General features: G+C 36.0%; 1 protein-coding gene across 1 annotated transcript in view; it reads left to right on the forward strand.

Moving 5' to 3' along the window:
- Window positions 1–25,945, forward strand: part of Kif18a (kinesin family member 18A) — a 66,093-nt gene that overhangs the window by 16,894 nt on the left and 23,254 nt on the right. The window contains exons 7-13 of the mRNA XM_076570243.1: window positions 1,924–2,100; window positions 3,345–3,419; window positions 3,631–3,743; window positions 7,174–7,336; window positions 11,837–12,001; window positions 15,815–15,936; window positions 20,629–20,864. Of these exons, the coding sequence (XP_076426358.1) occupies window positions 1,924–2,100; window positions 3,345–3,419; window positions 3,631–3,743; window positions 7,174–7,336; window positions 11,837–12,001; window positions 15,815–15,936; window positions 20,629–20,864 (1,051 nt within the window). The remainder of the gene's footprint in view (window positions 1–1,923; window positions 2,101–3,344; window positions 3,420–3,630; window positions 3,744–7,173; window positions 7,337–11,836; window positions 12,002–15,814; window positions 15,937–20,628; window positions 20,865–25,945) is intronic.

Here is a 25,945-nt window from a genome sequence, read left to right on the forward strand (position 1 = left end):
AACATTTTCACATGATATAATACTGACTTGTAAAGTTAAGCCATCAAAGTAGAGGATGTTTGCCATAATTTCCACTTCTCTTATATGAAAGTTATATAATGATGGCATTGATTTCCCCCCCACACCCCCCACGGGATTCTCTGTGTATACTTTTGGTGCCTGTCCTGGATCTCACGCTGTAGCACAGGCTGGCCTCGAACTCACAAAGATTCACCTGTCTTTCCCTCCTGAGTGCTGGGATTAAAGGCGTGCACCACTGCTGCCCAATGATAGCATTGATTTTTAACATTAATGAATCTTTATATAAAATTTGTGCTTTTTGCAAAGTTTCATATGTTAAATTTTTAATGTAGCTTTTTAATGAAATATTAAATATTTTAATTAAATATTTAATTTAATGAAATATTTTATTACATTTATTTCTTTGTGTGTGTATGTGTATTGTCTGTGTGAGCACACCCTTTCATGCATGTGTGGAGGTCAGAGGTTTGATCATATCTATTTATTTTGTGGTTAAATCTCTATTAAAGATTAGTAGAACTGCTTTTATAAAGGATTCTTTTTTCGAAATAGGTTTAGATTCATAGAAGAGTTGATAAGATGATACACATTGTTTAGTCCTGCCTCAACTTGATATGCATGCTTTGTTGATACTAGTGGGAGGACTGCCCCTTTCTGAACAGAAACGGAGGAGTGGATTGAGGGAGGGGAGCAGAGTTGGAGGGAATGGGAGGAGAGGGGAGACTGAGGTTGGGATGTAAAATAAATCAATGAATTTAATTAATTAAAAAAAGAACAGAAAATTAATAGTTGTGATCTGACCTAGCAACTCAGCGTCTAAGAACCCATCCTATGACTATGTATGCAAAAAATGTGAAAGCAAGCAGTCCCTAGCGTGATGAATAAACATTGCTAACATGATACCCTATCACTTTTAGAAAGATTGTTTAATTGATCTAAGATCATTGGTGGGGACAATCACTTAGAGATTTCTGAAGGATAAATACAACCTTATATGTCGCACTTTTTGTTATCAACACCTTCATAAGTGGCCAATAAACAAGAAACAATGCTTATTTTAAAGAAAAAAAAGATGATGCACATCTTAAATATGTATCTCATGCATAGTTTCTTTGTTAACCTTGGGTTTTTGGATTTGGGGTGATTTTTGTTGTTTTGTTGTTGTTGTTTGTTTGGGTTTTTTTTTTTTTTTTTTTTTTTTGGTTTTTCGAGACAGGGTTTCTCTGTGTAGCTTTGCGCCTTTCCTGGAGCTCACTTGGTAGCCCAGGCTGGCCTCGAACTCACAGTGATCCGCCTGGCTCTGCCTCCCGAGTGCTGGGATTAAAGGCGTGCGCCACCACCGCCCGGCTCGTTTGGGTTTTTTATTTTGTCTGGGGTAACATAATCTTACTTTGCCATTCAATCTACCTACCAAGAAGGTGGGTTTACAGGCACAGGTCACTTGTTGCCACACCAGCCTTGTGTCATCTTTTCAAACACATTTAAAGTGTTACCTACAACTAAAAAAAAAATCTTGATATTTGTTTTGTTGTGGAATTTTGTACTCAAAGATGTCAATTCCAGATGGAATTGTGAAATTTTTATTTACTTATTGTGTGTATATAAATGTTCATGATGCTGAGGTCAAAGGACAACTTCCCAGAGTCAGTTCTCCCTTTTGCTATGTGAGTCCCAGGGATTGCTCTGAGGACTTGAGAGGGGACAGCCACCTTTCTTTACCCACTGACCTCCTGTCAGCTTGAGATAGGACTTTTACAATAGTCACTGAGTAGTCAAGATTCATTTGCATCAGTCCAGCACCATTGTATCGTTGGGCATTGCTTAAATTCTTGTAGTGAAATAGTAGTCAGTTTTCATTTATATGTGGAAAATGGAATGAGAATTCTTGTTTTGTTCTTTCAGAGAAGGAATCAGCATATTCCTTACAGAAATAGTAAGCTTACTCGCTTGTTGAAGGATTCTCTGGGAGGAAACTGCCAAACTATAATGATTGCTGCTGTTAGTCCTTCCTCTTTATTCTACGACGACACATATAACACTCTTAAGTATGCTAATCGTGCAAAAGACATTAAATCATCTGTAAGTGCATTTATTTTGACTTTGTTGTGAGAATATTGAGTATATGTTATTTTTATGACTCTAATTAAAGCCTTAATTAGAGTCATGTTTCGTTAATGAATTTGGCAATATGAGTTACAAATGTCCTAGCTGGCTACTGAACTTTAACTTAGTCACATTTTTGCGTCTTGATTACTTATGCAGTGGATATTGTTATTCATTCTTATGGGTGCTAGAGTACTTCGTTGGTGCCTTTTCCTTCGCTTCACATCATGGCACGTGGTGTTTGGATGTCATTATGGAATCATTAGCCAAGGATTTGATATATTTACATTTTTATTTAATGTAGTAAATATTTATAGGTGATATTACAGTTTATTTGAGCACCAACTAATAATACCAACCGTGGTTTATAACATTCTTTACAAATGAATTTTCATGTACATAATATTGTGCTAAATCAAGGAGTATAACAGTGACTAGTTAGGGAAATGTTCTTTGCCTAAATTTTGGGATACTTTAAAAAACATGCAGGTTAAAACATACCTACTTTAAAATTGCAGGACCTTGGGTTAGGAAAGACCTCAGTTGATATGATGTCCCCTTGACGACTCCCTTTCCTCCTTTATGTGTCTGAAGATAAGCAGTGTGACACCCTATAAGAAATGTCCAGATGCTATTTATGTGAAAGGCCAAACTATATGAGTGTACAAAGATTTTCACACATTTTTCAGGTCCTTACTCCAACCCATTGTGGACATTTCTAGTTTTGTTTTTTATGCTCAATTTTACAACTGTGTAGGCCAAAGCTTGAAGAGCTTTAGGTATTTGATTCTAACTCACTTAAACAAGAAATTTCCAGAATATTAAAAGCTAGCTATGTTTGATTTTCTTCTCACTATTCTATAAATGTCAGTGGTGTCATACTGTTGTAGAAAATATGAAAAATAATAAAAAAAACTAATGTGAATTCAAGCATGAAACAGAATTCTGAATTTTTTAAAATAACAAAGAAAATAGGTAATTTTTTTATTATATTGTGCATAAATACGGGTTTTTTCTGTAAGCCAATTTGTTTATAATTTCATATACATATACATACTCTCCTTGTCACAGATTTTAAATATAGTCATAATTAATCATAATGCTCAATAGTTGTAGTTGTCAAAAAGTCAAAATCGGTGGAACCATATTAATGAGATACAATGTCACTTCGTGCTGTATTTAACTGTGTGATTATAATCATAGTTTCTATCTTTTGGCAGTTGAAGAGCAATGTTGTTAACGTCAACAGTCACATATCTCAATACGTAAAGATCTGTAATGTGCAGAAAGCAGAGGTATGTCTACTGTTCTCAGTGATCCGATAGTTTCCTGCAGTTCTTCCCTTAAGGGATGCTTTATTCCTTGTTGTCTCAAATTTAATGCATTTCCTATTATAGTGGAAATCTGGTTTATTTTATTATTATTCATAACTGAACTTTTGCTGTGGCCATGTAAGATGGAGACAAATAATTTGATTTGTATTTTAATTAGTGTTTTCTCTGCTAGATTTTGATGCTGAAAGAAAAACTAAAAGCCTATGAAGAACAGAAAGCCTTGACTGACAAAAATGACTGTGAAAAATTGATACATTCAAATACTCAAGACAAAGAAATTGAAAGGTAAAACTATTATGCTGTCTCGAAATATTTAGTTATGTCTTTATTAATTATCACTTTTTGTTAGGTGTCACATTGTATACCTCCATATATACAGTCAGTTGAGTTCAGGAAATTCATTTGTTTGTTCTTTGTATTAAACACTTTGGAAAGCAGTTATTTTGCTTTTACAGGTAGTTAGGAAAACCAGAAGAAAAAGCTAGTTTTGTCATGGGTGAAGTTTATTTTGAATGGTGCTTTTTTTGCCATTAGTACTTGTATAGTTTTATGAAAATACAATCTGTTAATATTGATTCTATATAGATGTACTAATTCACTTACCAGTTTTAAATTATTATCTGAGTGAGCTCCTCAGTGATGTAGAAGGATAGAATACCCACTATCTTTCTTCCACCCCTGAAGAATTGTTTTTCTTGGTCTGTTTTCTCTGAGTCAACTTGTATACTTGTCCTAATTGATAGAGGAGAAAAGTCCTTTTGAATACTAAGTTATTGACTGCTGTCATTTTGTTTTCCTCCCTAAACTTCATGTACAGCTTTGTAGATTACGTTGAATTTTAGAGTATTAATTTCACCTGATCACTACAACACTTTTTACAGTGGAATTAAGAGAGGTATTGTTTTTTCAATTACAGAATGTAGTAAGAACTCTGAAATTTAAATTATATTGAAATTGTGTGTGTGCGTGCGTGCGTGCGTGCGTGCATGTCCGTCCAGGAAGGTAGGTAAGTGTAAGTCAGTAAGTCGGGAGACAATTTTCAGGACTCAGCTAGTATTTGCTTTCCACTGTGAATTTCAGAGACTGAACTGAGGTCATTAGGCTTGTCCAAAAAGCACTTTTACCCACTGGATCATCTCAGTGGCCCAGAAGTATTAGGCTGTGTCTAGTATTCTCACACTGTGATATTTTGCAAACATCACATATAATTCTGACAGTTATTTATTTCTGTTGGTGACAAAAGTCAGTTTTGCACATCTCGTTAGGTTTCCCTATGTGCTATTGAAGTTCAAGAGCACTGAGCATACTTGTTTTTTCCTTATGTTGAAATTGTTTAATCTCCAGAGTAACCCATTACAGCATTAAATTGTTGTTATTTCATTTGGAATATAAATGTTTAATTCCACACAAATTGTCTCAACTTAAAAAAATGTTTCCTTGTTCCCCGTTTGTTTGTTTGTTTGTTTGTTTGTTTTTTTATTTATTGAGGCAGGGTTTCTCTGTATAGTCCTGGCTATCCTAGAACTTGCTCTGTAGACTAGGCTGGCCTTAAACTCAGAGATCCTGCCTCTGCCTCCTGAATTGGGATTAAAGGTGTGGGCTACCACCTTCCCGCCCTTATTTATTCCTATCAAAGAAATCTTCTACTTTGATGTAATGTGGTAGTTAATATTTAATTTTGTTAGTTAAACATGACAGTAGTTCTAATGCAATTCAAGTTTCTTGGAAATTAAACTACCAGTTTTCCAAAGCTGGAGTGATTACTTTTACAAAATTGTCAACATCAACCGTGTGTAATTTGCCAATTAAATTGTAGTCCCAGCTACTTCGGATTCTGAGGCAGAAGGATTGCAGTTTCAAGCCAAGACTGGGAAACTTAGGGTGATTGTATCCCAAAATCGAAAGCACAGACACAGTTCTGGTGCTGTAGCTCACGTGGGAGTGCTCGTCTAGCATGTGTTCAGTCCAGGGTGCCACAGTTCTGGTGGGGGAGGAGGTGGACTTACAAATTAGGAAACTTTTTAGCAGTTGATGACTTTAAATTATTCAACCTTCTCTCTATCTTTCTCTGTAACATTTTAGTTGTGTATGTGTTGGGACGGGATATATGCATGTATGTGCACGTGATACAGGTGTCCAGGGAAGTCAGAGGCATTGGATCCCTCTGGAGCACAGGCAGTTGTTATCCATACAAAATTTTGCTTTCGATAACATTTTTGTGAATTTCCTGGAGACAGTGTAAAAATGTGCAGTATTTTCTGACTCCAGAGTTTTTGTAAAGACAGTATACAAAAGGGAATCACAAAAGAAAATATAACTGTTTTTTGTAAACAACAATTGTAAAAATTCTACTGTGACTATACCAAGGAAGTGGTATGGTCTAATTCCTTACGTCTCACCTAAAAATATTAGTGCAAAATTTTGTTTTCTAGTTAATTTAGATGTTATAAATGACTAGAAAATACTTACTACTCTTTTCTTAGGATTTATTTCTGTTTCATTTCATTTTTTTAAGATGCTAACTAGAAACCCTTGATAGTGATTACTTTCTTTCCTTAATAAACACTGAACACCAGGTAAAGTGTTTAGACTACAAAATTACAAATTTGACACTATTCAACTCTGTCCTTGAATCAAAAAGTTATACAAACTAAGACATTATCTTGGGGTATAAACTAAAGATAATTTACCAGTTCCTTTACTGGTACTAGCAATGGTGTAATACCGTGCAGTGAAATCACAGTGCCTGCATGTGCGTCCTATGAACTATTCATCAGGTTAGTAAAACTGCAGGAAAGTCAGGGCACTGTGTTTATCTTCCTTCCCAGGAGAGTTTCATTAAGAACTACTGACGTAAGTTGGCAGTACCTTTACCACAGATCCTTACAAATATATCCAAAACTGCCCAAAGAACATTTTTTTTCAAATGCACAGGCTTGATTTTATTTTAAAGGCTTTATAGTTAATTTTCTTAGATAATTTTGCCTGTGTGAGATTGTTCATAAGAGTAAAATATTGTGACCAGTGTTCTGTTTGTCCTAGAAGTTGCCTGTGTGTTTCCTCAATTTTTCATAGGAATTATTCAGTTTTTGAGTCGTTGGTCCCTTGGGGTCTAATAAACTCCACAAATTTGGTTCTTTACTTTGCCCTTTGGAGAAGGAAACCACAACCACATTTCTAGGTTTGCTACATTGTTAACTTGGATGTTTTAGGTCTTGCCAGTGTCAGCTGACTGTTTGCCAAGCTGTAGGGGGTACCTAACCTTATGGTGTATTTTCACTATAATAACCTTTGAGGCTAAAACTGGTTCTCATTTTCCCTAGGGGGCCATGGAGATACCATATGATAATGCCTCCTATTGCTTTTTCTTCACAGTAAGCCAACACCAAACAGCACATGATGCTCTGTGGCTAACAGGGCTGTGAGAATTGTCATAGTACAGATCCAGATAAAATGCAGCATATTACTAATATCGGGGGCCTTGTGACTCCTAAATGTTTACATAACATGATTTTCTTTGCAGCAGGAAGAAACCTACAGTAGTAGAAATAAAGTTGATACTCCCTTTAAACATTTTTGTGGTAGGAGAAAGTTGTTTTGACCTACCTACTATTTATCATTGTGTATAGTCTGAGTGATACCATGTTATTTAAGAAAGCTATATATTAGATAATACAAACTTAATGACATATAATGGTGTGTTTTATTTTGGTAGATTTCAAGAAATTCTGAAATGCTTGTTCCAGAATCGAGAAGGAATCAGGCAAGAATATCTGAAGTTAGAAATGTTGCTTAAAGAGAATGAACTAAAGTCATTCTATCAACAGCAGTGCCATAAGCAAATAGAGAGGATGTGTTCCGAAGACAAGGTAGAAAAGGTACTTAACTACTTTATGCCTAAACTACAGAACATGGAAATCTAATTCTAGAAATTTTAGAAGCACGGTGTCTTATTCATCTGTTCTCTGAAAAACTTGGAAATACTGTGGGAACCAGAGGAAACTTTAAAAAGCAAACTTTATTTACACTTGTTCCTCTTTTGAGAGCCTGTGAGTCCTTAGGGACAGGAGAGGCAGCCTGTGCAGATTCAGGCGACACTTTACTACTTAGGCCAAGAGATTTTTTTGTTACTATTCAGAATCTTGCTAGGAATTACGGCATGATCCTAATAAAGACCTAACCAGCTTTCAGTATTTTGTACTGTTGTTTCTAAATACAGTGATGAGCTACACTCCTCCAACTACACAGACTGCTCTCACTGCCCTACCTTTGATTTGAACCACTAACAATGCAATGGCTTAAAAAAAAAGGAACTTTCAAATACAACTAGAAAGTGCAGAGATCTACACCCTTCATACTGTGGGAGACAAAGATATATCTGGGGGAAAAGGATAAGGGGTAAGAAAAAGTGTCTCATTTGAAGATTTATTAATGGTATGCATTCCAAAATGGTCATGGTCTAAGCTTTAAACACTATGTATTTTACTTAGAAAATATGTAAAGTTGACAGATAAATGACATCAAACCAGTGCTACCTCTGGGAAACCTTGCAAAAGCAGTGCGAAACTACTGAGAAATAAACCTTTAACTCTGTCTCTTACATTCACCGTAGGTAAGAGTCAGCAGACTTAGCATACCAGACAGAAACCCCAAGAATTTAGACACTAGACTAATCTAGTGGAAACTGTAAACATGGGTAGTCTTCAAAAAAGAACAGAAGGTAAAAAATCAAAGATAAAAGCACTGCCAATAAGGAATACCTAAAGGGGAGGGTCACATGAGGGAAGCAAATGAAATTTTTAGAAATTAAAGAATTTATTCACTAGAATTAAAAAAAAAAACTCACATTATCATAGTACCAGGCAATGCTTAGGCAGTTTACATATATTAATTCACCTAGCTGTCAGAAAACTCTATGAGGTATTTAATATTCTCCTTTCTAAGCAAGGCCACAGGAGGTCATTTTGTCAAGAGTAGTATAGGACCATAGGTAGCTGAGCTATGATTTAAACTCTAGTAGGCAAATGCTAGAACTTGTACTATAGCTCTGCACTTTTGCATGTTAGATACTATAGAAATCAGTATTTAAAAACTGGAAAATAGATCTAAGAAATTCAAACCAAATATAACATAAATAATGTGTGAACAAGGTGTTCTCCTATTTTTAAGCCTAGGACCCCAGCACTGGAGTTGATGTCTACACATTTAGGATGGTTTTTCTTCCTCACTTAAACCTATCTGGAAACATTCTGAGAACTTTCCCAAATGCTTTTATCTTACGTTAATGGTTCTCAACCTACGGGTCTCAACCCCTTTGGCAGTGGAGCAACAACCCTTTCACAAGGGTCGCTTAAGACCTTTGGAAAACACAGATATTTACATTATGACTCAATAGTAGCAAAATTACAGTTATGAAGTAGCAACAAAAATAATTTTGTGGTTTGGTGGTCACCACAAAATGAGGAACCTGTATTAAAGGCCGCAGTATGAGGAAGTTTGAGACCCCTTGTCTTTATTCTAAATCCTGTCAAATTGACAATTATGATTGTCCCACCATATTAGTAGTGGGGTGTTTTGTTTTGTTTGTTTGTTCTGTTTTTGTTTTTGTGCAAAGCAATATTGACACCTAACATTTTAGAATTGTGTTTTCTATCTGAAGACCTGTTTTATTCTGAATATTTTGTTCATTGGATGTATAAAGTTCTTTCAACCTCAATGGGGAAATGTGCCACTTTTATGTCCTGGATGCCAATCACTAGGGAGTGCTTTTGATGAGCATTAGAAGGCTTGTATTTCTTAAGTTTTCAGTTAGAGCCAGCCATTCTGGTGTTCAATATTATCTTCACAACCATAGAATTGTCTTCATGTCCATAGATCACTTCTTGTCCACATTTCTAGAGTCACAATACAGTTGTAAATGTTAAGGCAAAGTAAATATAATTTAGCAGCTACCTTCAAGCAGGGATAACCCCTTTATCTTCGTTTTTGAAAAGATAAAGTGACTGAAGACCCATTGAGATTGACTTGCCTGAGTTTTCACACTTTCTGAATGGCAGAACAAAGTCAGAATGTAACATCGCCCACTTCCTGCTGTGGAACTTTCTAAGCTTTGAGTTTAGGACCCTTTTCTATCATTAAAACTTGTCTAGGACTTCAAAGACATTTGTTTATAAGAGACTCTGTCTACCAATATTGTATTAGAAATTACTAATGCAATTTACAGAAATACAAGTTTTTATTTATTTTTAATCTTTTTTATTTATTTCTATTCTTTTTAAAGATTTATTTATTTATTATGTACACAGAAGAGGGTGCCAGATCTTATTACAGATGGCTATGAGCCACCATGTGGGTGCTGGGAATTGAACTCGGGACCTCTGGAAGAGTAGTCGGTGTTCTTAACCTCTGAGCCATCTCTCCAGCCCCAATCTTTTTTATTTTTATGGTTTTTCTAGATAGAGTGTTTCTATGTAATGCCCTGGCTGTCCTGGAACTCACTCTGTAGACCAGGCTGGCCACAAACTCACAGAGATCTGTCTGCCTCTGCTGCCCAAGCGCTGGGATTAAAGGTGTGCACCACTACCACCACCACCCAGCAAAATACTTGTTTTCTTATAATTATAGTTTTATGGAGATAACTGATTGTTTTCCAAAACAAATGACAGCTTGTGAGAGCAACAGCATTGTTTTACCTCCTTCCAACTCTGTGCCTGTCTGCACAACAGCTATGTTCTCTTATCTGCTTCTAGGGTATTCCATAGTACCTTCCTTATACCTCTGTTAGCTCCTGGAAACTCTTATCCTGATGTACCATTTGGAATTAAAAAGGCTGGCTGGAGAGATGGCTCAGTGGTTAAGAGCACTTGTTACTCTTGCAAAAGACCTGGGTTCAGTTTCTAACATCCATGCGATGACTCACAGCCATCTGTAACTCCATTTTTGGTGACCTTATGGCCTTTTGTGACCTCTATCAGCACAGAAATGCACATGGTGTATGTTCTTACATCCAAGCAAAGCGCTCATACACATTCAAATCAGTCTTTTTAAAATTTTGTAAAGACTCAAAACTTATTTTGATCCAGTAGGTGCTCTGAAAGGACCCCGGGCATCTTTGTGTGAGAACTACGGTGCCTTCCAGTTTCCCCCAAAGTTCAAGGACTTTTGCAGTGTGCATTTGTTGTTAGCCTTTCGTATTCCATCCTTCCACTGTGGGAGAAGACAGGTCTTTTGGTTATTTAAGCAGCTGTTTTGTTTTGCTAAGGTCTTGCCATGAGAAAAAGAATGATGTAGGACCTGGTTAGAGAAGTGACAGTAAGAGCTAAGAACTTGGATGACAATGACAGTGCTTATCAACCCCTGTCCCTGATCATTGGACTCTAGTCTTCTGTCGGTCTGCTTCTCCTTCACCATTTTGTTTTCCATGAAGGGAAGTTAAATGAAGTGTCTAGGTATCTGGAATCTGTCTGTGGCTTACTGGTAACCACAGTGGCTTAACACTCAATATTTAGAAGCTAATATCCTCCACCAAAATGAAACTGCTCTGAATTTACTTATGTCATCTGCCTGAAAATATTAATAATTAATAATTTTTAGAAACACTAAAAACAATGATTTATTACCTGAGGAAGATAGGGTCTTCGACCAAGTACACACAGCTCTGCTCTTTATTTGTTGCTGCCTGGGCTCTGCTTCAGAACCAGCTGCAAGTGTTCTAATCTCTAAGGACTGATTGGTTCAGGTATACCCCTCATATATGGTAATCATTTAGTTCGGTGTCCATTGGCAAATTACCAAGACCAAGCTATTCTGACACAAATGACTCCCATGTCAGCATGCATAGCCTTTGGGGAGAAAAATCAGCCAAATCGGACCAAAGCTATTCGTGAAGATGTAAAATACCCAAGACACTCAGTCTCCATTATGGTACCCAGCCTGACCATAGTTGAGGTTAGGTATTGATAAATGCTCCAATACTTTTTTCTCTGTCATTTAGAGCAGACAAATTAGATCAGTACAACTTTTTTTTTTTTTTTCCGTCATATATTTCAGACAAGAACAGAGTGTGCATGCTTTTTTGAGTAAGGAAATCATGGAATTTATCTAACCTTATATGAACTTTACAAATGTATCATACGAAAAAATGTTATAGTTTTCCATTTGACCACTACGCTTCTTAAAACCATAAACTCTCAAGATGTAATTTTTATTAAATGACTCATAACTGATTTCCTATTTTGCTGTGATATTTTAATAGGGAAATAGCAGCATGGCTTAACATTTTGTACTATACCAACATAAGAAAATGTATGACTTTTTGAGTATTGTACACATCAGATATAAGAATTAGTTATATTATTAAATACATTGTTGTGTTTCAGGCCACTTGCAAACGAGATCACAGACTTGAAAAGTTGAAAACTGTTCGCTGTTTCCTAGAGAAAAAGAAGGAAGAAGTGTTGAAACAATTTGATGAGAATACTAATTGGCTCCATCGAGTGGAAAGTGAAATGAGACTCTTGGGTCAAAATGGTGACATTCCAGAGGTACAAATATGTATATGTAGTTAGATTTAATCCTAGAAACTGAGCTCCTTAAATTTCTTATATTTCTTGTTGAATAAATAGCTTTCATATGACAACGGTTGCCCTATTTCTCTGAGATTTACTTAGTTCACTTTACTGTTTTTAATGACTATATCTTCAGCTCACTAATTACCTAATTGGTTTGTGGTTTCGGTTTTCAGAAGGGTCAATTTATTTTTAAGTGGTTTTTAAGTAACTGTCCTTTGTGAAGTAACTCTTAAGTTAGAATTAAGCAATTCTGTTTCAATCTAGTTAAGGCTTCATCATCTAGGCCTCTTAAACTTTTCCACTCACAAGGTCTTTTTACCTTAGTAATTTTTCTGTCATCCAGAATATGTAAGTATGTAATAGATACACAGATCAAGAGTTTACACATTATAAATAATGGAATTTATTTTAAAGCAGTAGTTCTTTGGAGAGTGAAAAGTTGTGTGTGTACCATTATTAAAGGCAGAAGCAAATTTGAATACTAATGAAGTAAATGATCTTATTAATAGGGCAACTTTTCAGAATTCATCAGGGTTTTTTTTTTAATGATCTGGAATAGCAAGAATGTTACCTTTTTTTAATAATGCATAGTACAAAATGGCAGAGGTTTACTTAGGGCCATTTTAGAAATGATTGGAAGTTATTTCATGATCACAGCAAGCCAAAAGTCATTTACTGATGTTTTATGAAATTCAGTCAACATCTCAAATAGTACAATAAGAAAATACAAAAATTTGAAACTTAGATGCTGAGGAACAACAGTAAGAAAGTCTTTATTTTCCGTAAGTAAACCATTGTGTTTCTATAGAATAGAAATCTTTGTATGTGCAGTAAAAGCACAGTTCTTAACATGCAAGAGTATTGAATGCGAGCCAGTGTGTTTCAGACAGCTTTCATTGGCATTACCCAGTGCAGAGTGCTATATATTAAGGACTCATTTTACAATGAAGTTGTGATTCGGTGTGAGGATATGCAGCCAGAAATACATCTTCCTATTTACACATTTGATAATGAATTAATTTGTGATGATTGTGTCATCAAAACCTTTTACTGTGGCTATGTTATTCTACACACCAATATGGGAGTGCACTCACCAGTTAAGAAGGTAGGAAGTGGATAGTTTAAGTTTTAAACTTGATACATTCATTTAAAAATTAGCTAAAGTATTTGTAGTTTTAACATATTGCCTTTTCAACTTCGTAGTACTTATAGAGTTAATATTATTTGAGTTATTAACATTGAATTTAGTTTTTTAATATTCTCACATATAATTTTTCAAATAAATTGTTGTTTGTTGAGAGATCTATGTAGCCCTGGCTGGCTTGAAACTCATTATGAGGACCAGGCCGGCCTTGAATTCATAGAGATCTACCTTCCTTTGTCTCTCCTAGTCTCTACCACACTCTCCCTATCCGAAGATACTTCCAGCAGTATTTCTGTACACCAGACTATAAGCCAGTATTTTTAGTCCTTTTTATATTTTTTTATAGATAACACAAGAAAGAAAGCCAACACTTTGTAGTTCTACCACCTAACTCCTCAGTTCTATTTTTGTAAGATGTTTCACAGCTGAAACAATTATCTAGTCATAAGCACTTACTTCCTGTATAAACAAAATGTGAGGTGACTTCACGGAAAGACTTAACCCAAGGTCCAGCAACTCATGACAAACACTACTTTTTTATGAATTTGAAATGAATGCTGTTTTCACTATACCCTCCTTCATTATCTGCTTTTTAATCACACGTCTTTATCCAGAAGTACCACAATTGTAATTCATACTACCAACTCCCCCACCCCCGTTATCATACTGAAACACTTGACCTTTCTGATTTTCTCTACTACAACCAACCTAAAAATTTGAGGGCTACCATTGACAGTATCACCCTTCAGTGTCTTGCCCCTACTGTAAACTATGATGGCTGACCAAACCTGGTGCAATCTGGCCCCTCGTGTTTCTAAAGCTAGCTATTACCTCCCATTGTACTCTCTACTTCAGTTGGTGTTAGCTGACTTGTACTTCTTGTACTTGTGGTGTTCTCTTCAGATGTGATCACTTGGTGACAAGAACACACTAAAATTGCAATCTTGGTTTTCCCCAAGGCCTATGATTACTGGGTAGGAAGAGTGGTTGCAGAGGAAAAAAGGAAGAGCTGGGTTTTATTGTTTGGTTTGTTGTTTTGTTAGGAAAACAGTTGGAACTATTTGGAAAACATGTTTCCGCACTTATTTGATTTTCTAACTAAAAAAACTATAAGGAGATGATGTAAGATGAATCAGTTCAGCTCTTACACTTTAGTCAAGTAAACTGATCTCCATAAAGGCCATGTATTTGGCTTGAGCTGACATTTGTTTTAAGACTGAGCATATCCCTAAAAATCAAATGACTCATAGGTCAATCCTCTAGACATATCCTGATTCCATAAAAAGTGTTTTTATCCAAAATACATGATATATTTCTTGAGGTATAAAGGTGAATTATGTAAATGAATTGTGCTGACTAGTTTTATGTCAGCTGGATGCAAACGAAAGTCATTTTTAAAGACAAAACCTCAATTTAGAAAATGCCCCCACCAGACTTGCCTGTGGGCAAGCCTGTGCTACATTTTCTTGAATCTCAAAGACCCTACTTAGCACTGGTGCAGGAAGTATTTCATATTTAACATACCTGCTGAAGAGCCTACATTCCTTTGTCATTACTACAACAATATTTATGTCTCCTCCTTTGATCTTTAGCATAATAAATTGATAATCATAAAAATAACCCCAACCCCTCCCCCCCAAAAAAAGACATCTAAATCTATACTTTAGACAATCCATGTTTAACTGTAGGCTAGAAGGAGTATGGAAAAAAATCCAAATAGAATATTAAATTTTTTACTAGAAGAAAAATTCCAGGCATAGCTGTACTGTTTATTAGATTGTGAGCTTACCAATCCAAATGTTCCCAGGAATACATTTTTTCATTTCACAATTAAAGATGCTGATACTGCTGTTTTTTGTTTGTTTTTGTTTTGGGTTTTTTTTTTTTTATGCTTTTCTAAATCCTCTGAGCTGATATTTTTTTGTATTTAGGATTTAATGAATTTCAGGAAAAGTGAGTAAATTATAAGGGGTAAATTAGAGAGTACTTGGCCCTAGATAGAAGAGCATTGAGAAAATGGAAATATTCAAAAGACTTTTTATTCTTTTTCTAAGGTGATGCTTGTAAGAATGTAAGGGATAAGAGAGAGAGAGAATTATATAGCATGCAACTCAACACTGGCCTGTATACTGAGCTAACCTGATCATAGTCCATCCTTGGATGAACCTTACCTTTTAGTAGAAATGGAACTGCAGAGTGAATCTATAGCATTCTTATTGGTCAATGCTATTGCAGTGTTGGAAGATGAAAGATTGCCCATCTTTAAATGTAGTATTCAAGGAATGCCTCTTTTGGTGGTAGCATTTAAGTAAAAACGTCTGGTACAACTGTATTTTCACAACATTGTGAATAAATTAGGTCAATGGAAAAGCTGTCATCATAGAATACCTTTTTCTAGATGCTTAACATCTATTTACTGAAGAAATTGAAACTCTTACCTTGCTGGTAAGTTCTAGACTTACCTAGTTTTATGTTTATCTTGACTCAAATTAAACTCATTTGGATAAGATTTCTTACTGTCTAAATTTCTCAACGTTTTTTATGTTTTTTAAAAAGACCTTGTTGTCCACACAAATAAGTTATATTAAAATTAGCATAATTCTTCTAAAAATCTAAAATACATTTTTCATTATTGTCCCTAGGTACTCAATAAAGATCTTCATTGTCACCATTTACACCTCCAGACCAAAGACCTGCAAACACAAATGGGACACATGAGAGCTCTAGCTTGTCTCCAGGAGCAGCAGCACAGGCAGACTGAAGCGTAAGTACACCGAGTTGGACAGTCGACCGATTTTAACGCTGCAGGAAATTGAAATTTGTCTGATAAGGGATTCATTAATTTCAATTGTTTGTCAGCACCAGAAAACACACAGGAAGAAAACATTGAGAGAATGTGAAGGACATGATTCTTTCCTAATAACTAATTTTTTTATAATACTTTGTAGTTTTTCAGTGAATTCTCCTTTTTAAGATTTTATGTTTTGTGCTAAAGAAATTAAAACTGCTATTAACATCAATTAAATTAGATCATGTTTAGTTATTAGTAATTTCAGAATGATTTTTTTATGGGTTTGCCTTCTTGATTTTCTGCCTTCTGCATTCTTCCCAGTCTTCAGATGAAGTCTGGGTCCCTACCCAGGGCTTCAGCCCAGTCTGATGAGCCTCACCTGCACCTTGGCAACCTCTAAGCCTAGACCAGGAGACATCCTGTTTGCCAGCCAATCCTTCTGTAGGCACATGAGACATGCAATCAAAAGAAAAATCCATGTACTTAAATCTCATTACTATTACTAGCTTTTAATGAGCATCAGGTGTCTCAATTATTTTATAATCTTTATTAATTAAATAATTTTCTTTGACAATTTCACACATGTATGTTGTGACCATTCCCACCATCTCCACCCTCTCTCATATCGATGCTATCTTCTGCCCTTTCTTCCCCATGGACCACCTTTTCACCTTCCGTTCTGGGGGGGGGGGGGTTATTAATTGGTTTGGTTTGGTTTGGTTTGGTGACCCAGCAAGTTTAACCAGGCCCATCTGCACGATCATCAATTTGAAGCTATCCACTGAAATCTCCTGGGCTCAGCGATGGATACACAACTGGAGACAGTGATTCCCCCTTTCCCAGTAATTCAGCAGTAACTGGCAGGGCACCTGGGGCCCCTCGCCCTTCCTCTGCTGATGGTTGACAGGGCCAGTGTTGTAACAGCAGTTGTTATAAGTTCATGATTACAATGGCTGTATCGTCTAGAGGATAGCATTTGCAGCACTTCCCCCTGTCTTCTGTCTTCCATCTTCCGGCTCTGAGATACTTCCAGTGTCTTCTTTCATGATGTTCCTTGAGCCTTAGAAAGGGTGGTGTAAATGCCTGATTTAGGGCTGAGCCCTCAGCCATCACTTTTTCTCAGCCTCTTTGGCAGCTGCAACTCTCCAAATTCATCATTGTTCACTGCAGAGACTTCTCTGATTAAGGTTAATAGTAGCTTTTTAGGCATGGGTATAAACATAGAAATTTATAAGGCAGTTAGATGCAATCGGTTTAGTTCAACAGTAGTGAGTTACCCACTTAGCCTGTGACTTCCGCTGGCATAGGTGCTAACCGGGCTTCAATCACCGGCATGAATTCAGTCACATGGATTGTGCTTCAGATCTAGTCAGATGGTTACCCTACCTTTTTTTTAATTAAATACCATTTTTCATTTATTTTGCATACCAGCCACAGTCTCCTCCCACCCACCCCCACCGCCGCCACTTTTGCACAGGTTGTAGCACATCTTGCCCAGAAAACTGGTGGGGTTTTGCTTGTTTTGGGGGACTCATGGGGTTCACAGCTGGTAAAACCACTACAACCTTAGTAGCATTCTCCAACACTTACATTCCACTAAATTAAAAAATAAAATCTACAAGAAATAGATGAATTTCTGCATGCATATAAGCCACCAAAATGAAGCAAAAATGAAATAAATCATTCAAACAGCAACAACAGTGTACCAACAATAAAAAGACCAGATGGATTTACTGCAGATCATATCAGACGTTCAAGGAAGTAATACCAATGCAATACATATTGCTCTGTAAATGGGAAAGGAAGGTAAGCTTCCAACTGTATGGACGTAGCATTACCGTGATACCAAAACCCAGATAAGCACACACACGTACAAACTGTTATGATGAACACAGATGTAAAACATCTTGATATAATACTGACATACTGAATTTGAAATCACAACAGAAAGATTAGTCATCATGATCAAGTTAGCTTCATTTCAGATTCAGGGGTTCTGCATATATAAATCAATAAGTGTAATACATCACAAAATGGATAATCATGATTATCTCCAGAAACACAGAAAAGGCCATTGACAAAATCCTGTGTCCCTTTATGGCGTAAGTCAGGAGACGACACTGGATGTGCTACAGGATGCACAGAGCATATACTTCAGCATAATAAAGGCTATGTTTGATGGACCTGTAGCCAGCATGGTGCTAAATGGAGAAAGCTCAAAGCATTCTCACTAAGATTAGAAATTTGTCAAGGGTGACCATCCATTCTTTCCACTTCTGTCAACTATAGTGCTTGAAGCCTGAGCTAGGACATTAAAGCAGGATACGGGGTGACAAATGTAAGAAAAGTCCAAGTTTCCCTACTTGAAGATGATACGGTTCTGTAATTAAGAGAGCTTAATGACTTCGCTAAAAGCTCTTGAAACTGACCAACGCTTTGCAGATAGTGGGATGCAAAATGAACACACTGCCACAGAAGCCTTCCTGTAACTCCAGTGACAGATATGGGAATAAACCTAACCGTGAAAACAAAAGACCTCTACAATGAAAATTCTTAAAACACTGAGGAAACCAGAAGATCTCCCTTGTTCATGGATTGGGAGATTTAGTGAAAATGGCCAAAGTGTTTCTGTTTTTATGTGTTTTTATATTTACTGTACAGCTCACTAATAGCATTTTTATTCTCAAATTTTTTAAGTGTATGATTTTCTTAAAAAGTGTAGCTTGATCTCTTTTGTCATCTTTTATAAATCAATTAGTTTCTTAGGTAAGCATTGCTTTGAGGTTATATAAAAATGAGAGGTTTGTTTCTCTACGGGGCTGCCATTCAGAAATCCCATTAGCATTCCACAGGTATTCTCAAATTACTCATGATTAATTTTCTATGCTTTTGATTTAAAGTAAGCTATTTTTAAGATGAAGAAAAACTGAATAATTATTTTATAAATGGGAGCTTACACACTTTCCCCCCCACTCATTGTGGATCTGCAGCTACAGCACATCACCATCACTTGCTATCAAGTAACATGTAGGAGTTTAGACCTTCAGAGACATGGTAGTTTATTTTAACCCCACTGTGTTATTATACCAGACACAGATATTGATATGCCTGAAATAAGCTTTTACCTTAATAATGATAAAATGAATTCTAACTGATTTCAAGAACTGATAAACCAAAACATCTCAAAAGCGATATGACATTATAGAACATGAGTAAGTTTTTTGGACTCAATCTTTAATTCTGTTTATTTTAGCAATATATCCTTGTAGAAACTATATAGCATTGATAAGGCTTAGATTTCTCATTCATAAAAATAAATTATTATGCAAACATAGCATGGTACCTGATTCTTAAAACCATTCCCAGGTTTAAGGATTTACTAGTGTTCATGAGATTCACAGTTATACTTAAAGCTGTGAGTTAGTTTAGCAAAACAATACAAAATAAAATCAGCAAAATGGAAAGGTATATAGTATGGTCTGGAAGAGCCTGGACAATTAAAGTGTCAAGAATCTTGTTAAGTGCCAGACATGATGGTATTTGCCTTTAACTCTAGCATGACAGAGGCAGCTACGGAAGGATGATTGTAAAGTTGAGGCTCTCCTGGTCTGTGTGGCAGTAGTGAGAGTCTAGCTTCAGAAAGGAGGAATCTTGTGCAATGAGGCACAGGATATGCTTAATTTCAGCAAAAAGCTGTGACATCACATTGGAAATTGGGTCCTGTCAGTGCCTCAGGGTTTTATTGGCATGATTTCCTGCACACCTCTATCTGATAGATAAAAATTTCAGGCTTTCCAAAGGAAGGTTAGGCAGTCCCAATAATGTCTGTTGCTTAAATACACACTTTAAATAAAGTGAAACACTCATCATTTCCAATCTGGAAATTATGGAAATATTCCTACCATCAAAAGCAAAGCTTTCCTAGCACTTTCAGACCTAGTAATCTTACTCCACACAACAATACAGTTGCTACAAGTACGGGGTTGTGTAAGTATATCCCACAGTAGCTGTGCTTTTCACAGGTCCTCAGTCCCTTTCCAACACTCACTGCTCAAAATTGTTCACTTTAGATCTCTTTCTGTGTAGTTACTGTATTAGATTGTATATTCCCTATACCAAAATGTCTGTAAGTTTGATATTGATGAAACTGTTGTAAGTCTAGCTGCTTGGCCTATCAAGAAACCATAGGTGAGTCATGAGCCAACAAGTGTCAGAAGAGACTTAGGACTTGTAAAATGACAGGCATATACCAGGTTCCAGCCAGGTATATACCCCCAAAGTCACACAGAAACTACTACAACCACTAATGAAGCCTGGTTTTCCTGATTTCCATCCAGGTTTCTCTTTATACTGGATATGTTAAGTATATGTTGATCTCTTTGAGTGAAATTACATTTTTTTACAAAGCAAATTTGAATTTTGAAAAGATTTTCATATTGATGGGTACTAAGGGAGAGGTGGAAAGATAGTCTTTAGGAAAGGACATTTTGACCTCGCCTAGACTGGGTGCAGGCTTTACAAGAGAATTTACCAAGTAACATAAAAGAAATCATAGGAAATCATTTTAATTATATTATAATACTTTGCTTGCTATACAAAAGAACCATAATAGCGTGTTTAAAACTTTGTGTTTCTTTCTCCTTTCTTGTCATCTTCTGTTTGTAGAGTATTGAATGCTTTACTTCCGGCCCTAAGAAAAATGTATTGTGTGTCAAAAGAAACTGGCCTGTCAAACACTGCTTTTGATGCTGACTTCAAAGATATTGAGCATTTGGTAGAGAGGAAGAAGATGGTGGTTTGGGCTGACCAAACTACCGAGCATTCAAACCAAAATGATCTTCCAGGGATTTCTCTTCTGATGACCTTCCCACAGCTCGCCCCAATTCAGTCTATTCCTTGTTGTAAGTACAACTTTTTATTTTACTCAGTAAGTGGTAGCATTATTTCTAAGGACATTGTTTATATTCCAGTCTACAGAACAGTCGATTTCTTTTCAATAGATCTAGTTATTTGGATGATTGCTAACGAAGAAGCTAGCTTCCAAGGAATTTTAGTTAACAAGAATCTCCCAGGGCCTGCCAGCGTGTGTCTACTGATGTTCTGAGTAACTAGCAGTATCATTTACTTCTCTTTCTTATTTAAATTTTAACTTCAGTTGAAGACTAAAGTTTATAATAAATAATACTATACTCTATAATATATAATACTCTAACCTTAAGAGTAACTAACACCTTAGAATTTACTATTTTTCTATTGACATTAATTATCTCTCATTTTTCTACAAAATTGTGCATAAGATACTTTCATTATGAAACTAATATAAAATCTTGGTTTAAAATAACACTTTCTAGCAATGTAGAATACCAATCAGAATGCCCTGTCTTTGAGATAACTGATGTTACCAATTTGGTGATTTTTATATGCTCTCTCTCACTTGAACATTCTGTCTCCCCTTGAGCTCTCTGGGTTCTTACACAAATATGTTTTTATTGTGTAAGCCTCGCTATTTGTAAGGTTTCACATTACATTTTGGTCTGCAACTTTTCTCGGTTCCTTAGTTTTCTGTAAACATTTTAAGTTTAAGTACCTAAATCAGGAATTTACCTCATTTAAAAGTTTGAGGACCTACAAAATAAAGTTGCAGTGATTTAATCAGTATTCTGTTGACTAGTGCATTAGAGATTATGTCTGTGTATATTACTCAGAATTTGCATTGCTGAGAACAGATACCTGAGAAAGGTTTTATTTTGATCAAAGATTTTGCAAAAGATTCAGTCCATGGTCACCTGAGCAGATCATACTGTGAGCAGAAGCACATTGTGGAGGAGTTGGCAAACAGGGAGCAGAGAGGGGGTGGGCTGGGGGCCAGGGATAACCTTGAAATTTTGCCCACCTCTTCCAGTGATGCCCAACCTCCAAAAGTTTACAAAGCTTCCAAAACAGCACCCACAACTGGTTTAACACATGAGCCTGTGGGAGACATTTTATATTCAAACCATAGCTATATGTATTTACATCTGTGCTTTCCTAGAAATTGATTTGCTAGATTAGAAAACAAAAACAATTTTTTCAGTTTAAGCACTTTGAATATTCTGAGTCCCCAAAAGTAAAAGTTATTTGTATAATACCTAAAATCCCAGGTGCCTCAAAACTGAAACAGAGCCAATGTGACAATCAGAAGTTTTGGATTTGGGCTCATTTTGTATCTTCAAATTAGATATGTCTATACCAATATTCCAAAGAAAAAAGAAAATATCTGAACAATTGTGGTCTCTAGTGTTTAGGATAAAGGATACTGTATCTGTACCTAGTACTTATAAAAGTACATGTTTAATTTTTATGTAAACCAGAACAGTGACACATGCCTTTAGAATCTGTTACTTTGAATTGCTAGTAACATTGATATATCTTCTATTATATATCTTTGGTGTTTGTTGAGTCAGGGTTTTTGGTGCTATTTGGGATTTTAAGGGGAGTTTGATTTTTAGACGGGGTCTTGACTATGTAATTCAGACTGGCCTGCAACTTGAAGCCAAATCTGGCCTCAAACTTGAAATCCTCCTGCTCCTGCCTCTGCATCCTGAGTACTGGATTATTAGTATATACCACTACACTCAGTGCTTTATCAAATCTTTAGTTGTTCTGTATTCTTACATGGATGTATTCAATTGTGGAGAATTGTCTAGTGACCTGGTATCATGAAGCTTTGTTACCCCTCACTCTCAGTGCACCCAATGTTTCTAAGTATTTTTGTCACTTCCTCCAGCAACACTGCAATGGCTCTTCTTGGTTGTCAACTTGATACACCTTGGATGGGATGAGAGACCTGCTACTGAGAAAGAGCCTCTCTCAGATTGGCCTATGGACATGTCTGTGGGGCATTTTCTTGCTTTCTAAGTGATGGGGGAGGGCACAGGCCCCAGAAGGTTGTGTAAGGAATCTCACTGAACAGTAGTAGTGATCAAGCCAGTAAGCAGTGTCCTTCCATGAGTGGTGCTTCAGGTCTTGCCTCCAGGTTCCTGCCTGGAGCTCTTGTCCTGACTTTGATAGATGATAGTAGGCTAAGGTAAACCCTTTTCTCCCTAACTTGCTTTCATCAGTATTGATCACAGGAACAAAACCCAGTCTTCAACAACCAGCAAACAGCTGTAAAGAGAGATTAGTTTTAATTTCAGAAATGACCATCCTAAGCTTCCAGCTTCTTCTTCTACGTCTCAACAGTTTTGTTAACAATCCAGTGCTTTCAAACTGATGTTTTCACTTTGTACAGATTTTTTTTAGTTGTCTTCTGAAGAAAGATTAATTTGGATTAGCTATGTCTCTTTTACCAGCAGAAGGTGAAAAATGTTTACATGCAATGTGTTGATCATATTCTTTCCCTACCCCCAGCTCCTCCCAAAACCTCTCCCCCTTACTCCCCATGTAACTCGTGCTCTTTCTCTCTAAATACACTCAATCTTGCCTGATCTCAGGAGCTAGGAGGATCGGCCTTGTGTATTTGGGTGGGAGCCCTCTCTATTTGTACATTAAGGTGACAGGAGTTAGAAATATTATTTGAAAGTCTCTGCCCATTTCGTTCTCCCCTCTCCTCACTCTCAAATATGTGACTGTACATATATTAATCATTTTTCTTTTAATGAGGCAATTTTATCTTTAGAATTTACTTCGTGAGATATTTGGAAAGCAACACTTAAAATATACTTTTATCTCTTGCACTTGCTTCTTTATTATGAATTCAGTATGTTGAAAAGGAAGTGGAGTTTTAGCGCCAAGACTGAGAACTACTAACTACCTGCTATTAAATGCTTATTATTCCTTATTTTAAAGTCCATATCTCTGTTATAATGTACTTACATGGACTATATTTGTCAGCAATAAAATAAAACACTTATTTGGCTATTTTTCATCATGTTTCAAATGGAAAGATTTGAAATTATTTTATAAACATATTATTTTTCTTTTAGATTCAGAAAAATATCAGGTTAGGTTTCGTATTCATGGTATTTTGTTCTTGGTTTGTTAATTTTAGTATTTAGTTCAACTGGTTTCATAGATTAGCTATTTGCATGTCTTACTCCATGAGTTGTACCTGTTGTGTTTGTGATGTACAGAATCAAAGAAGGATAGAGAGAAAATGTGTGAGTCTTTGTATAAACTCACTGTTCTTGATCTTGAATGTATTGAATTATGTTCATGGGGAGGGACAAACAGTCCAGTTTATGTCTTGTATATACTCATGAACAGTATGAACAGGTTTTGTTGTTAAGTTCCAAAATATAATGCTATTAAACTTGACTTTTTTCAACTTTAGAATCTTTATATCAGTAGCAGTATTTTTATTTAAAGCATGTGTGCACTAAAGCATAGTTTATATAGAATTTATTATGAGACTAATCATAATAAATTTAACTTGTACTCTATTGTTGAACATTTAAAACAATGAATGTTGTTGAAAGTAATATTTCCATAAGCAACTATTTAGATTTATCCTAGTGCTTATGTCTAAATAAAGCAAGCAGAGTCCCGTCTGCTTTCTTTTGCTTCAGTTTCTTTCCTGGATTATTCTGAAGTCAGTCTTACACATATATTTTTTCCATTTATATCATTTGTCCCTAGAAGAAAGTGTACTAATGTATTCACACCTAATGTTATTAAATATATATTCAGCATTCACATTTCCCTCACTGTTAAAGAACTGACTAGTTTCTATACTTTGTTAAAGTTGGAAGTCAGGCAAGGGCCATATTTCAGAACTGGTTACCTGGCCTCTTTTGCCTCTTTTTGATTCAGGGTCTCACCATGTAACTCTGTCTGGCCTGGAACCTGCTATGTAAACCAAGCTCCTTGAGTTCACAGAAACTAGACAACTCTAGAGCCCCCTTCCACAGGCTGGGGTTTAAGGTATGCACCACCACTCCCAGCTATACTACCATCTTAAATCTGAGGCTCTGTCTCAGTTTTCTCTTTCCTAATCACTTGTTGACTTTTTGCCTATTTAATGGGCATTAAACAACTTATGTTTTTGCTTACTAGCATATGTGAATTTCTTCCATTTATTTAAGAGTTTTTTCTGTGACTTACCTACTATTCATTTTAGTATTTTTCTTGTACAGTTCTTTTGCAAAATAAATAAATAAATAAATAAATAAATAAATAAATAAATAAATAAATAAATACAGTTTGTTTACGGGCACCTAAATTATGAGGATATTTGTTTATTCGTCAATAATATTGAATTACTATATGTAAATTGCTTAGGAAATACCTATATACTTAGGATTATGCACACAGACATACATGACACACATGACATCAATTAGAGACATGAAGGACATAAATTTGAAGAGAACAGGAGCAGTACATGGAAGCATTTGGAAAAAGGAAATAAAAGGGGAAAATGTTGTAATTGTCTCAAAAATATATTTTAAAATGGGGGAAAATACATCACAATGCAAAACAAGCTCCTGCCTCATTGAACCTCTAATTAGGAAAGAAAATGTAGGTCAATTAAACAGAGTTTAGGAGTAGATTGCAGCTAATTTGCTGGTTTTATAAGCATAATAAAGGTAGTTCTCACTGATAAACTTGAAGAACCTTACAGACATAGCCAGAGTATCTACACTGTGTTTCAAGTAGGGAGAACAAGCCATGCTAAATCATAGCATGGAAATTTGTCTAAGTTGTTTCAAGAAAGGCAAACATGAAATACAACTATTAACAAAGGAAGGTAAATGATAAAATTAGAGTTAAAGAAAAGGCAGATCACACAGAATTATTATTAGGAGTTACTCTATTCTGCATGCCATGGGGATGTGTAGCATGATCTGAGCATAGATGGTGTATTGCATGAATCCTAATGGTCTTAATAAAAACCCGGAGCCAGATATCAGGGTGAAAGCTGAAAGATCAGAGAGGCAAAGGAACAAGCCAATAGAGAAACTTCTCACCTCGCCAGCTCCACGAATCCTCTGACTGAATGCTT

The sequence above is a fragment of the Peromyscus maniculatus genome, chromosome 4, assembly GCF_049852395.1.
Source record: "Peromyscus maniculatus bairdii isolate BWxNUB_F1_BW_parent chromosome 4, HU_Pman_BW_mat_3.1, whole genome shotgun sequence".
In the NCBI taxonomy this organism is placed as follows: Eukaryota; Metazoa; Chordata; class Mammalia; order Rodentia; family Cricetidae; genus Peromyscus; species Peromyscus maniculatus.